This window comes from Cetorhinus maximus, chromosome 14, assembly GCF_964194155.1.
Source record: "Cetorhinus maximus chromosome 14, sCetMax3.hap1.1, whole genome shotgun sequence".
Lineage (NCBI taxonomy): Eukaryota > Metazoa > Chordata > Chondrichthyes > Lamniformes > Cetorhinidae > Cetorhinus > Cetorhinus maximus.
Genome location: NC_135892.1, coordinates 59,634,091 through 59,649,784, shown reverse-complemented (window position 1 = coordinate 59,649,784; position 15,694 = coordinate 59,634,091). Strand labels below are relative to the sequence as shown.

Here is a 15,694-nt window from a genome sequence, read left to right as displayed (position 1 = left end):
GAAGACTCGAGAATGTTCACTATTCCAGGAGGAAGCCGAGAGATACAAGAATGGGACTGCAGCGCTGAAGGAAACAGTTGCACATTTGGAAGGAACCTCTGCAAAAGATATTCCCAAAAAGGAAATGAAGAGATGAAAATAAAGAACATAGAATGACAAGCTGAGGTGGAAGTTCTCACTAAAGAGCATGAGGTCTTTCAAAAACAACTGGCAGAAGTACAGTTACAGAATATGAGCTTGAAAGTTAGCACTGAGGAATTATACTCTGCCAAGGAAAAACTGATCAGTGCAGAAAACATATGGCAGCAAACAGATCTTTGAGTTGATATATGTCATCCATAACCAGCCTTTCACTCTCCTGAGCAGGGATGCCTGCATTGCCCTGGATCTCCCCCAGATAGTAAAGGATGTTAAGACACTGTCATTAGCCAGCCAAAACAGTACGGTCCCGAGTACTCAAACGCTAAAGAGTAGTCAGACTTGGATCTCCTCTCCAATCCTTCTTCTCCCTCTGAGGAGCAGGCTTTTCCATTATTGTGTCGGTTCCGGACATCCCCAGTGGTCATATCAACCTACCACCCACAAAATTACCATCACACCTCCAGTGGAAGTGGTACCAGAAAATGATCAGCAGCCTGGGAAGCATCTACATCTAACTACGACGATGGTACAGCTGGTCAACACAGCAACCACTGTGCATAAACTGCAACTTGCAGCCAGCATACTACAACCACAAGGGATGCTGGAACTGGTACCAGTTTCTCACCATCAACAACAAAACGCAGAAGTGAGCGTACCACTAAACAATCTTCTCACCACAGGAACGTTCTCCCTCAGCCTCAGAGGGCTTCGAGACAGCCCACACGGAGAAAGGGGAAGAAAAAGCAGCACCAAGGAGACAGATAGCATGTTTGTCCACCCTGTAAGAAACAATCAAGAGTAACAGCAACTGTGGATCAACACAACACCTGGAACGACCAAGTGTGGGTCAACATTAAGCAATGGAAGAGAAGAATGAAAGCATATCCAAATGCCAGTCCAGCCTCCAAACCAACAAGAACCAGAACCAACAGAGCTGCCACTCTTCCTACATAATGGTGAACAAGATGTGAAAGGCTTATAAGGTTTCCAGACTGCCTGAACTTCTACCTTCAAGGACTTGACGAGGGAAGATGGGGTAGTGAGAATGTTGTTAATATTAACACTGTAATAGCAATAACGTTGGAACAGCATTATGGTTGTAACAATAAGGAAAATGTATAAGACATATAATAATGTGAGACTTGAAGTAAACAAATGTAACTCTACATCCATGGGATAAAGACTTGGGGACTGGTGAAGTATAAGGGTCTGATATATACAGGGATAATATGGAACTGAGTACAGTACCACCCACATAGTGATGGAAAAAGGCACATGACACAGAGGTAGGGTCAGTGTGGTGCTGGGCAGAGAAGTATTAAGATTTAGACATGAAGATTGCTCCTTGCCTGTATCCTTTACTGTATATATGTATATAATCTTCTTCTCTCATATGGCTAGGTATCTAGCAACAGCTATAATTTTACATCAAGGTGGTCAAGCCAGGATATTACATCAGGAGTGGCAGTGTGTATTGCTGGTGTTCCATGGTCTGTTCTAGGCAAACACAGTCACACACAGGAGAGTTTTTAATTTTCTATTTGTGCATCAGTATCCGCATGTGCCATGGTTTGTATGGATGTGGTTTAGGGATGCTATTGAGCTTCGTGGGTGGTCGAAACCAGGGACCTTCTGTGTCAGGTCTTTCATGAGGTGTTTGTTTGTAACTTCTTGTGAGGACCATTCATTTTTCCAAGTTTCTTCAGGGTTGAAATTGTAATTCCTGAGGTTGTATGTATGGGTCCAAAAGGGTTTACATGACTGCAAGTGGGTGTGAGGGACCATGGTCAGGTCTGAGTGGATGGGGAAGCATTTGTTTTCCTCAATTCAATGAGCTGGATAGAGGGTTGCTGCATTGCAGCGGATTGGTGGGGGGGGGTGGGGGGGCGCGATGTATGCTATGTGGGTGTTGGGGTTGACTTGAGGGTTCCAATGATGCATCTCATTACACTGTTCAGTTGAACATTGACCAGTCGAGCGTGGCTGTTTCTGTCCATACTGGTGCACAGTACTCAGCTACAGAGTAAAGGAGGGGCATCGCTGAAGTCCATAGTAATGGTGCTGAGGCTCTCCAACTGGTATTTGCCAGTTTCTGGATCAAGTTGACTCTCTTGACTGTGTCTTGGTGGCTACCTTCTTCAGGTGGTTGTGGAAGGTTAGAGGCGGTCCTGCTTCACTCTGAGGTAAGTCGGACTGGAGTCATGTCGTACAAGGTTGCTGCAGAAGGTCACATTCAGGGTATGTTTAGCGTTATTCTATCAAGATGAAATGTGGTGACTGTTGTTTTGTGGGGGTTTGGATTGAATTGAACCTCCATTTCTGGAAGTACTCAGACATGGTGTTGAGGTCTTGCTTCAAAGTGGACTCAATGTCGTCGAAGGTTGTTTGCGTTGCCAGGTCAAGATCATCTGCATAAGAAAATTTGCACATCTCTATTGGTGGCATGTTGTTCATGTAAACATTGAATAGTGTCGGTGCCAGTACTGATCCTTGTGGCAGTCCATTGTTAAGGGATTGATGTGAGCTGACTTTGTCGCCAAGGCGGACACGTAGCTGCGTACTGCTCAGCATCGCCCGAAGCAGGCATAGTGTTTTGGGGCAGGGGATGATCCTTGCAAGTTTCAGCATCACAGACCGTGTCATAGGTTGAAGACAGGTCTATGAGGGTTGCACTGATCTTGAGTTTCCTCTGGAAACCGGCATTGTGAGGGAAAGAGCTTGGTCGCAGCAACTACATTTAGGCCAGAAGCCTGCTTGTTCTTCAGGGATTACGGCCTTGATGAGAAGGCTGATTCTCTGTAGATATATTCTAGGAGTTTGTACGTTGTGCACAGAAGTGATATTGGCCTATAGCTTGCTGGGTCATGGATCAGCTTTCTAAGTTTTTGTATGGCACAGGCCATCGTCTTTCACCATGCTTCTGGGATGGATCCTGATTCCATGGCTTTGCTGTACAGTTTCGCAAGCCACTGGAGTCCCTTTGGGCCCAGTTGTTGGAGAAATTCTAGGGGCATACCATCTCTGCCAGCCACCTTCCCTTTCTTCATTGCCAATAATGCTTCCTTCACCTCATCTATGGTGATCGGGGTGCTTGTGGGGGGACCAAGGTCACTGTCTACTGTAGTTGACGATGTACCTCTCTCTTGGTGTTCTTGTTGAGAGGTCCTTTGGTACCTTCCACTAATTTGGAGGCTATGGAGTTGGCACAGACTTTTGGGACCCAGGATTCCATAGGATTAGTGGCTCCAAAATGATGCAGGAGGGCCCAAAGCATCTGAAGTCCAGGCCTTAGCGCACTCAATCCATCGCTGATGTCTGGTTGAATCTAGAGACTTAAGCAGGGCCTTTGCAAGCTGTGGGCTGCCAAGCTGATTGTATTGCCAGAGCAGGTCCTGGGTCTCCTTTGTCCAGCAGGGAGTGACAGCGGTGGTCAGGAGACCAACAAACTGATGATAATGTTCTAGGATCGCAGGGATTCAGGTCACCGCTTTTTCAATGGCTTCCCTATAGCAATCCCAGTCAGCTTTGGCCTAGTTCCATTTTGGGATTTGTTTTGATGAGATCACAGGGATTTCAATAACGACATGTGTGATGATGGGCCTATGTTGGCTGTTGGAGAAATGAAAGAGTATCTTGCAGAATGCATGCAACATGTTCCCACTCTGGTCTTTGGACACGATGGGGAAACTTAGGTTGTAGCCTCATTGCCAATGGAAGGAGTAGAAAGTTGCTCGTTGGTTGGGATTGTTAGGTCTTCGCCATCAGCATTGTTTGTCTCATAAACCCACAAAGTATGATGACTATTAAAATCACTGACGTATACAGCTGGGATGAGTGCGCTTGAGAGTGCTGTCTTCAGCCATGTTCGAGTTAGGGGCTTTATTCACATTAGTGATGTGCAGCACCCCTATCTTGATAGCAGTGTTGTAGGTGGCTTCTTCTTCAGTTGAAAGGAGGGCGTCAAACTCCATAATGGCGTTCTTTACTTAGGTGGCCAAGCCATTTCAGGTGATCGTGACTAATCGTGAGGTTGTATCCGTGGATACAATAGCGGTCGGCCTGTTGGTCATTGGAGACATGGGTTTCTTGAAGTGCAAGGACGTTGATGCTGTGCGTATTCAGGATGTCTCCAAGATATTCATACTTTGCCTGGGAAAGTCCTTCAATGTTAAGTTGTAGGATTCTTGTTCCAGGGCGAACCTGATGCATTGCTTGGTGCTGCATGGGGCTACCTTGGTGACCTGAGTTATTGCTCTGAAGACCAGGAGATCATTGATCGATGTTCAGTCACCGGGTTGATGGCATTTATCTTGATTTCTCACTTGACGGAGTGGGCAGCATGAAAGCTGCCATCTTCCAATCCATATTAAAAGTAGTTACAAGCAGTTAATACAGACTTGCTGTTAACATTCAGGAGATTACGAAGACTTCCTTAACCGACACGTTCTATAACCAACACTATTACAACAGCGTAGGTGGATCTAAGCGAAAGCTTGTTAAGCACATGAGGGAAAAAGGAATGGATGGATGTGTTGATGGGGTTAGATGAGGAGGGGTGGGAGGAGCCTCTTGTGGAAAATAAATACCAGCGTTGATCGGCTGAGCTGAATGTTTCTGTGCTGTAAACTCTCTATGTGATGCTATAAGATACAGGAATGATTCTACCAGCCAGTGCTTCCAGCAGACCAGCAGCTGCTCCCACCTGTACCTGGAGTACTATTGGTCCGCGGCGGATATCCTCGGGCTGCCATTGGTCCGTGGCGGATACCTTCGGGCTGCTATTGGTCCGCGGCGGATATCCCCCGGTTGCCATTGGTCCAGACAATAGTATCTGACCCGGAAGTTCTGCTGCTGCAACCTAGCGGAAGTAGACGTGGCAGGCGGAGCGGATGCCGAATGTGATGAATCTGGGTCAGTGCCGCCGGTTCCGGGGCTCCGGCCCCCAGTCTCAGCTGCATTCTTAGTCTGAATGCGGCAGAGCCGCGGAGAAGGTGGGAGTGTGCCGGTTGCTATTGTCAGGATGTTGTGTAAAGGGTTACCGGCCGTGCCCGCCCTGCTGCTGGTTTATGCTGTTGTGAAGCTGAGCTGGAGCAGGACAGCCCCTGTGTTAAGCGACGATGTCCCGTTCAGGATAACATGGCCCGGGGCCGAATTCACACTGGTCAGTACATCCGGCACACAACTGGGGTTGTCAACCCTCCAGAATCACCCTGGAGTCTCAGGGAATTAAAGACAAACCTCCATAACCCTCTCTAACAGCAATCCTGGGGAAAATCACGGGACATTAAACAAATTGGTGAACTCTCTTAATCGTTATAAAAAGTATTGCATATGGAGGGAAAAGACTTCCTGACAGTCAAGAACTATCCAATTGGATAATAGTGGTTAATGGATTTTTTTGCACTGGAAGAAGGTTTGTGGTGGAGTTCCCCAAGAATCAACTTTGGGACCCTTGCACTTCCTGAAAAATTCATGACCTAGACCTTGGTGTAGTGGGCACACTTTCAAATTTTGAGAATTATACAAAACTTGGGAGCATTGTGAACTCTGAGGAGGATAGTGTAGAACTTCAAAAGGATAGGCCAGTTGGTGGAATAGGTGGGCAAGTGGCAGATGAAGCTCAGTGCAGTGAAATGTGAAATGATTCAATTTGGCAAAAAGAATATGGAGTGACAATATAAAATAAAGGCTGCAGCTCAAAAGTGGGTGCAGGAGCAGAGGGACCTGGATACGGTATCCTAGGCTTTGTTAATAGGGGCAGGTGGTGGTATAGTGGTATTGTCACTGGACTAGTATTCCAGACACACAGGGTAATCCTCTGGGGACCCAGGTTCGAATCCCTGGTGAAATTTGAATTCAACAAAAACCTGGAGTTAAATGGATGTGTTGATGACCACAAAGCCACTGCCAATTGTTGTAAATCTGCTTCACTAATGTCCTTTAGGGAAGGAAATCTGCTGGCCTACATGTGACTCCACAGCTTTGTGACTTTAAGAGTCACAGCTGACTCTTAAAAGTGACCTCTGAACAAGAGCACGCGGGGATGGGCAATAAATGCTGGCCTAGCCAGTGATGTCCACGTCCCATGAACGAATAAAAAAAAATAGAGTACAAGAGTGAGTGAACTTGTAAAAGACACTAGTTGGCCTCAGCTGGAGTATTGCATCCAGTTCTGGGTGCCACACTTCATGAAAGATGTAAAGGATTTGGATAGAGTGCAGTAAGGAATCACGAGAATGGTTCCAGGGATGAGGAACTTCAGTTATGAAGATAGATTGGAGAAAAGAAGGTGGAGAGGAGATTTGATGTATTCAAATCATGAGGGGTCTGGACTGAGTGGCTAGGAAGAAACTATTCCCACTCGTGAGAACGAGGGGACACAGATTTAAGTAATTGGCAAAAACAACATGTGGAAAAACGTTTTCACACAGTGAGTGGTTAGGTCTGGAATGCACTGCCTCAGAGTGTGGTGGAGGCAGGCTTAATCAAGGTATTCAAAAGGGAATTCGGCTGTTACTAGAAAATAATGAATGTGCAGGGTTACAGAGAGAACTGAGGGGAATGACACTAGGTGAATTGCTTGTTTGGAGAGGCAACACTCATGATGTCATATGCCTCTTATGATATGGCCTTTTGTTGTGAAATTAACATCCCATGGCAGTGCTGTTTATTATTACCTTGTATATCATGAACATAAAAATAAGTACACGAAGATTAATCTCTTAACTGAGTTTATTCAGGTTAGTATGATGGAGGTGCCAGCAAGTATATTGTATCCCTGTTTGTGTTGTAAAGTTGATGTTTTCCTTGCAGGTATTGGCATGTAATAATGAAAAATTAAGTTGTACACTGCGTTGTACAGTACAATATTCTACTTGCAAGAATGTAGATAGTCATGATGCACAATTGTTATTAATTATGTATTTTGTTTTCAGCCAACCACAGGAGGCCTATACAGACCTGATGACTACATAATTATTACTACAGTGCATAACGAAAGATACAAATGTATGTTGCCATCGATTGGAAATGGAGACCAGGTAAACCTAGGATTTATGGTGTAGCCTTGTTACAAATGCTCTCTATGATAGCTTTGTAATGTGATGATTATGTATTACTTAACATTGTATAAATGTGTTTATTTAACATTAATTTTAGACTACAAACAATGACTCCAAGTGGATTTAGGTCTGTGTCATTTTGTATGCCCATCTTTGCAAAGCCACTGATGTGATGATCCTCGGTTAAAAGCAATCCCTTTTGGACCTTTTTTTAAGATGCTTTGTGAATGCTCTTTTAGCTCCATTTGCATAAGGTGAAGGTAGACTATAAGCAGTAAAAACTTTATCTTCTTCATTCTAATTGTTACAGACAGGAGGGAGGCTAACTTAAACAGCCCTGATTTCTCCTCTCATTGCCCGTCTGTTATCAGAAAGACATTATGATTTGCTTCCCCCTTTATAAGCGGTGACATGTTTCCCAACTGCTCAATCTTGGTGTGATCCAAATATCTATTCATAACCCCACAGCAAACTTGAGATAGGATGAACTCAGAGGATTAATTTATTTTCACACACTCAGAACACGCGGTGGGGGAGGGGGTTGCCACATAGCCCCCTGTACACTCACACAGAAAGAAAGATTTACAAGACAAAGACCACAGAGAAAAGAAGTATTGTTTCACGTGTGTCCAGAATCAAAATCCAATGGTGTATTCCTTCATAGAGGTTGGCAGGCTGAACTGATGTCTGAATAATTCACTTTTCCAGTTGAGTTGACTTTCACAATGAGATAGGCATGCAGAGATGATTAAATCTTGTAGGCAATGGTACAGAAGTTCCAGTCAAAACAGTGTAGATGTGGCCAGGCTTTCAATCTGGGCAGAGTCCTCTTCTTGACAGCTGCTAGGTAGATGGAAATGTGGCAGACTGAGGTTTCCTAGTACCACAAGGCAATACTACAGGTTCCACCAGCTAGGGGTTCATGTCACATGACTGTCACCCCTCCACTCTGGCTTTGACAAAGGGTCTGTATCCCTTTGCCTCCTGAGATTGTTAATGTTCCAACTATTAAGTCTTGAATGGGAGGTTGCGGGCTCCTTTGAGTAGACGAATCGGCTGCGGTTGGCAAGGCCTGGCTTATGAAATGTGGATGGCCTTTGTCTAGTTCTCTTTGAATTTGGTCTCTGCACCCACAGAGGGTGGTTAGGGTCTCTTCAGAGATAAAGAGGTGTCAGTTTCTGTGAAACTGCCATGGTAGCTCCTATTGTTTGAGAGTCGCAGACAGATGTAGCTTCAGTCATTTTAAAAGGGTCTTTGTCCAGTTTTTAAAATTTTAGAATTAGCCAGGAGGAATATATATGTATTGTATAAAAATATAGAGTCTTAGGAGGTCTTAGCTTTCTGACAGTAATATAAAACATCATTTATATCTTAGCCATTCTTAACAGTGACACTTTACAGCTACAATTTTGCCTTTCTCATAAATCCATTTGTTAATTCCCTTTAGCGGCTTCACCAGCATGAGGCATAAAGTCATGAGCGTTAAAAGCATTTACTGATATTTGACTCCAAATAATGTCAACATGAAAGTGTTACTAAAGTTTTGTGAGAACATTTACTCCAGCTTCAGTACCTACAGTGCCTAATGTGGTTAAGGCACTGAGTAGCTAAGTCATGCACATCAGTTAAATAAGTAGGCTTTGACCCCTAGCCTGCGCTAAGCCAGCTGCTTTCAACATGGTGTTGTATCAAAGTGTAGTCAGAGCAAACCCAGAAATGGCTTCTCTTTTGAAACCCACACCCTTAACTCTGGATTACTTCAAGGACCTATCCTTGCCCCACCCCCCTTTCCTCATCTACATGTTGCCACTTCAGGCACACAGTGTCAGCTTCCACATATTGGCTGCACAGACACAACAAACTGAATGGCGGCCTCCTGCGCTGTAACCATTCAGTGATATACGCTGATCACTCCCAACTCTACCTCTCTTCCATCTCATTCAACTCCTTCGCTGCCTCTGCGCTGTCAAACTGCATATTCAACATTCAATTGTGGGATGAGCTGCAATTTCCTCCAGTTAAAATTGAAAAAACTGAAACTATCGACTTTGGCCCCTTCCCCAAACTCTGATGTCTTTGCCACCAATTTCCTCCCTTTCCCCAGTCGCACTCAGGTTGAACCAACTATGCACTACTTTGTCGGCCACTTTGATTTCAAGTTGAACTTCCAACACTATTCAAAAGATCATTTAGTTCCATCTCTGTAACTGCTCCTTCCTCTGCCTCAACCCTTTCGATTTTGAAACCTTTATTTTTGTATTTGTTACCTCTAGACACATTATTCCAATGCTGCCCTAGTTGACCTTGTATCACCTACCTCCATAAACTTCAGCTGATCCAAAATTCTACTGCCTCTATCCTATCCCGCATCAAGTACCACTCACCCATCTCTCTTGTTCTTGCTGGCTTATATTAGCTCCTGTTTCACCAGTGCCTCAAAATTAAAATTATAATGCACGTCTTTGCATCTCTTCATGGCTTGGCCCCCACCCTATATAGCTATTACCTTCTATAGCTGCCTACTCCATGTCTGTGCCCTCTCTTCCAACCCTAAGCACACCCATAAGTGGGTTACATTGTTAAAGGCCCCTGAAGCTAATGAGTTTTGCTGCTTCTTCTGTGTCATGTTATGAAACCCAATTTACCTTAATCTTGAATGCAGAGGTCAGGAACGCCAAGTCCCAACAAGCCTCAGACCTCCCACGTAGGCCAGGAACCAGCTGCAAATGTATAGATTGACATTTTTGCGTTCTTTGGGGCCCAGTGCACTTGTGCCTAGAAAACAGCGCGAAAACATGAGTCAGGTGACCAGGAGCAGAGCACCATAGCACGAGGTGTCCAAGGCAGGGGACAAGAAAGAAGGACAGGGAGAGGTCCCAGGAAGCATGCCAGACAGGGGAGAGGGGGCAGGGAGAGGTCCCTGACAGGGTACAAAGGGAGGGGGACAGGGAGAGGTTCCAAAAAGAAGAGTCCCAGGTAAGGGACAGAGACAAGGGACAAAGACAGGTCCCAATTAAGTTTAAGAAAAAAGAAAGAAGCAGAGAAACAGGCTTCAATTAGAGAAAGGACTGTGGGGGAACAGACTTTAAGTAAAGAGGGCTCAGGAGAAGCCCTGGTAATTGAAGCAGGCTGTTGGGGCACATGTACCCGTTTGGAACTGTAGTGTTCTCCTTGGTGTGGCTGAAGTTGTGCATGCAATTTGATGCTTGGGTGTGTACTCAGGAATCTTAGAAGGTGAAATTAAAACCCTATGAGGTGGGTGCTTTTTGATGCAAGTGGGGTGGGGGAGGAAGAATGAGAGAGAATGAGGTGATGAGAGTTAGAGAGAGAGAAGAGGGCAACAGGAGTAGCCCTGAAGACCCAAGTAGGAAGTTGAAGGTTGGTGACTCCGTGCTGCGGGCTGTTGAGGCCAAGGTACTCCTTTGGATCAATGGTGTTCTACTCAGTGTGGCCGAAGAGCTGAATTTGTGCTTTTAAGTTGATGTTTGAACAATCCATGGGAACGGAATCTCGGATGGCGTGATTGAAACTCTGCAAGATGGGCCATCATTGAAGCTGTCCGAGTTGGATCAACTTTTGGAGAGCATTCCAAGGCAAGATCTTCAAAGGCGAAGGTTGGAATCCCTTGTGAGAAAGACAAAGTGATTGTTTAACTGTGTTACGGCCATCTGGGTGGGTTGTTGAGAAATTCATGGAATCCGTTTTGGTTGCATTTGGCATTTATTGTGCAGTGTGGTGTCTTTGACCACAATTTCCCTGTTAATTCATATGTACCTCGTAGTAACCCTGAATGTTAGAGTATAAGATAGATATTATAAATCGTTTTATCTTGCTGACCTTGTATAGTAAAGTTTATTTTTGTATGTTCAAAACTCATGGAATCTTGTGGCTTTTTTCAATGAGCAATTGTCTTGAATCTCAAACATTATCTACTTTAAACAAATTTATTGATCCCTAACTGGACCTTACCAACAACTTGCAGGTCTGGCCAAGGATCATTACAGTCATCAGAGCTCCTCAAACCAGTTACTACATTTTATCTTAATGACAGCTGTGTATCTTTCATATAAAGTCTATATGTATGGTTTAACTTATTACTACTATAGACTGAATGTGGTAAAATAAGTGTGATTCGGGTAGAAAGGGAAAGATAATTCATAATTGCGTCAAATCTGAAGACATTTGACAGCATTTTGGTTGTTGCTATCTTTTGTGAAGTTAACAAAGTAAACCACATACTGTATTATAATTATGCTTGCTGTGGCACTGTCAGTTGTTTTTATTACGCAATATTGATTATTTTCTGTGCAGAAACTAAACCATTGCTGAAAAAAGAGACATGTTGTCAAAGCTTTTTGCATTGCACTCATCAGAACAGATGCAAGAATGCTAAATTTCCAAGGGAACAAGAACTTATGCTGCATGAGAAATGGGGTACTGATTGGCCAAGACGTTGCCATGGCGAATGCACCAGGGAGCTATTGTCCCCATGCTCTTGTATATTCAAAAAAAAGTGCAATGTCTGGACATATTCCTTTTGCCTGCAGGGAACAGGCCCTTGCATATGAGTATATGTAGCTCCTCGCAAGTGTAAGTGAGCTACATTGCAAGCTTGACTGCAAATCTTAAATTGGTTGTTAGTGTAATTCTTAGTACACTAGGGATTGTTCATCAAATGCTGCCCTATCACAGAATCATATCTAACATTGGGCATTATGTTCTGTTTTGCGAGCACGGTTTGGTTGAGAACAGTCAGTGTGAACAACCAAAGGAATGTGCTGTTTGATACAATCCGCCAGTTGTTGGGATGTACACCCTGGCATCACACCGGCATTGAAATTCATATACCAGATTACGCTTTTGGCAGCATTTGCTGAAAAATCCCGCATGTTTGAATAAACAAAAACATGGGGGACAGCAGCTCCCTGGTGCATTCGCCATGGCAACATCTCAACCAATTTAAGCACCCCTTTTCTCATGCAGCATAAATTGTTGCTCCTTTTGAAATTTGGCATTCTTGTGTTTGTCCTGAGTGCAAGATGAAAAACTCCAACAGCATGTCTCTTTTTTTTCAGCAAAACTCAAGTTCTGTACATCTGTAGCGACGAACAGAAATGTTTTTCTAGGAACGTTGTAGCATTGTGTGTACTTCAGTCCAGTAGTCTGTTTCAATTGTTTAGCTCCATAGAAATATTATTAATGCAGCAGAAGATTTTCTAAAATTTCTGGGAAGGTTAAATATAAAATAACGTGGAACCAATTTTACTTTGGGGAAGCAAGTTTTGAACCTGGTAGTGTAGTGTTTACAATAGGTGCAATTCATTTTAAAGCTGCAGCACTGTATAATCCGCAAATCACTGACCTATGACATAATGAGAGGTCTGTTTTCATTGTGTTTTCTTGAATGGCAACTGCCCACAGTAGGGCGAGTTCCTAATCTGACTGAAATGGATGCTTTTCTGTGCAGTTAATTTTTTCATTTTGTACATTTAGGATGAAGAACATGATTACAAAGGACATGGGCCTGGTGAGCTATTGGAACCACTGTTCAAACAGAGCAGTTGTTCTTACAGGGTAAAGTTGTTTCCAGTTAATTAAGTTACAGAACCTGTTTGACCATGGTAAATCATTTTCCTGGGCTAGACAATGTAATCTTTATGTGATACTTTCATACATGGTTTTCTGATCACATTTGGGATGGGGGTTGTGTTCTTTTTACTGGGTACAAAGTTACTATTGTAATACCTTTTGGCAATGAGGAAAAGAATATCTAATCCTATTAAGAACAGTGTTTTTCCATATTGATGTGTTTTGCAACCCATTGTTACTTTGCATTTCAACTGTGCTTCTTAACCATCCAGAAAAGAGCAAATGGTGTAAGGTAGAGCCCCCTCCATAACACTGTACTGTACGTTAAACAAGTATAGATATAAAACACTCATCTGCTGGCTACCAATTTAGATTTCATTTCACTTCCAAATTGTAGACTTGTTTCTCAACGCACTCAGTGATGTGTCCAATGATGGCTGACATATCAATCATTTTTGTCAGTGATGTACCATGGCATAGGTTTTTTTCTTTCATAAAGCATGAGATTTATGCCTCTTCTATGTGCAGTTCGAGCCTCACCTGATAACTACTGTGAAATCCATTCTTTGTTATTACTACTGGCCAATTATCCATTTATTGTTTAAAAAACTTGACATTTTTATAGCTAAAGCAACAATGTAGTAAACTGATTAATCTTCTGCCTTCCAGGCCAAGGATCACATGGTTGAGGGCAAATATAACCAGAGACAAAATGCATGAACAAGGGACTTCTGTTCATTCTCTGGGGACACTGATAACTTTTGCTTTTTTGAAGAAATACAACATTACATTCAGCTATATAAGCTTGTGCCACACCTCTTAAAATGTTAAAATTGTAAAACTTTTGAAGTGCTTGTTTAATTTCCATGATTTTGTGTTTTACACAATAACTAATGTTTGATTTGTATGCAAATACCACTCACCGAATATTTCTAATCGAATTCTTTATACCACGCAGATTGAATCTTACTGGACATACGAAGTGTGTCATGGGAAACACATACGCCAATACCATGAGGAAAAAGAAACTGGCCAGGTACTGTGCCTATTTTATCAGCCTGTAGTGTTACCAACTTTTAGGTGATTGTTCTGCTAACTTTTATATATCTTCAACTTAGCAGAAAGTTAATATTCAGGAATATTACCTTGGTACCATGAGCACGCCAGCTGATTCTGAGACCGAAGGTAAGAAACAATGTCTTTCAGAAAGCACAGAATTTTCACTTATCCAGCACAGTACCTTCTTGGAGCATGCTATTTACAAACCTATCAAGAAGTGTTCTATATGATGATGATTAAAATGAAAGGAGCAACAATTAAAAATAATCCTTTTAGGCCTGATCATTTCAGATACTGTTCGTAGCTAAAAGTAAGTTATGGATTATTCACTTCTGTTTCATCACTTACTATAGCGTCAATTCACATTGTGTGACTTCAGAAATCCACGACAACTTGTGTTTATATAGTTCTTTTAACGTAGTAAATCATTGCAAGATGCTTTAAAGGAATGCAATCATACAAGAATTGACGCAAGCCAAAGAAGGAGGTGTTGGGACTGGTGGCCAAAAAGGGAAGGAATCTCATAGCTTAGGACTTAGGCTGAAGGCACAGCCACCAATGCTAGGGTGAAGGGAGTGGAGAATGCACAAGTCCAGAGTTGGAGAAATGTGGAATTCATGAAGAGTTGAAGGCTTGAAAGGAGGATGAAGAGATAGGTCGGGCCAAACCATGGAGGGACTATAAACTAACAGAATCTGATACTGCTTGTTTAGGATCAAAAAGAAATGTGTTTAATTTATGTCACTGGCTCCACAAGCTGAAACTTCGATTTAACTGTCCAACAGAAACATTTTTAATTCATACATATATTTTTACATGCTTTCATTCATTATCAGTTCATAACACATTTTCTCAATATGCTTGAAGGAATATGAAAGGAATCAAGTTATAGATCAGGATGTGGAATGCGAAACAGATCTTTATAAAGACAATGATGGAAATACAATAAATCCTAGTGCCTTTACAGAACAGTATGGAAACTCTTAGAATAAATTTGAAAGATATGATACACCGAAGTAACATTTATGTAGTTACCCTTCACTCTGTACCAGTGTTGTCTTTCGCTAAGATTCATTTGAACAGCAAAACAAATACTAATTTTCCCAAGCATAACGTCCATATATCTAAACGTCAACTCCTAGACAGAGAAAAGAGTGGAGTGAAGGGTCTAAGAACTAGCATTGCGCTCCGATAGGAGTAGCGAGTGACATTAATATGGAAATTTCCACTCATTAAAAGTTACTTTTATGAAGTTAGGTTTCCAAAAGGATCAAAGTCCTGAGGAAGAGTTTGCCCTGTCAGCTGACTAAAATTATGTATGAACAATTGATGAGCATTCAATTGTATTTCAAATAGTTTAGATTTCTCTTTTTTGTCTAGATTCCACTGCAGAACAGCCAGAAGAATCTGAAACTGAGAAATTGAAAGTAAGTGGAACGCAGCCTTATTGTAATTGCCTCCCCTTCATGCTTTTTCAGGATGATTCAGATCTGTTACAGTTTTCCAGTACAATAAGTCTGTGCTTAACGTTGGCTCACTTAACATTTCACTTTAATGTTGTTAATAAAGTCTCAATGTATCCATTTAGCATTGCCAATTTCACTTTAGTGTCATTTGCCACATACTTCCTCTTCTGTGGCCTGCTTGCTCACGTAATCTTTTCCTCAATGCTTCCACTCTTGCCCTCAGCCCCTCTTCCTCTTGCCTCCCACTCTCCATTCTTCATTTAGCCTGCGGTCTGTGCTTCAGTTGCTGCACTGGCTCCTGTTCTGAACTTGCACTGAAGACCTCGTCTCATTCTAGTGGAAGGGTCACTCAGCTCCTGACCTTATTACAGCCTTGGT

The 15,694-nt window shown here is 42.7% G+C and overlaps 1 protein-coding gene across 2 annotated transcripts in view; it reads left to right on the top strand.

The window, feature by feature from the left end:
* Positions 1-5,008: 5,008 nt before the first annotated feature.
* Positions 5,009-15,694, top strand: part of erlec1 (endoplasmic reticulum lectin 1) — a 29,270-nt gene continuing 18,584 nt past the window's right edge. The window contains exons 1-6 of one of the 2 annotated variants that reach the window (XM_078556980.1): positions 5,009-5,302; positions 7,077-7,181; positions 12,696-12,776; positions 13,750-13,827; positions 13,913-13,976; positions 15,231-15,277. In XM_078556980.1, coding sequence (XP_078413106.1) covers positions 5,111-5,302; positions 7,077-7,181; positions 12,696-12,776; positions 13,750-13,827; positions 13,913-13,976; positions 15,231-15,277 — 567 coding nt within the window. In that variant the 5' untranslated portion in view covers positions 5,009-5,110. Of the gene's footprint in view, positions 5,303-7,076; positions 7,182-12,695; positions 12,777-13,749; positions 13,828-13,909; positions 13,977-15,230; positions 15,278-15,694 lie in introns of both variants that reach the window. The other variant, XM_078556979.1, reaches the window with a different exon arrangement.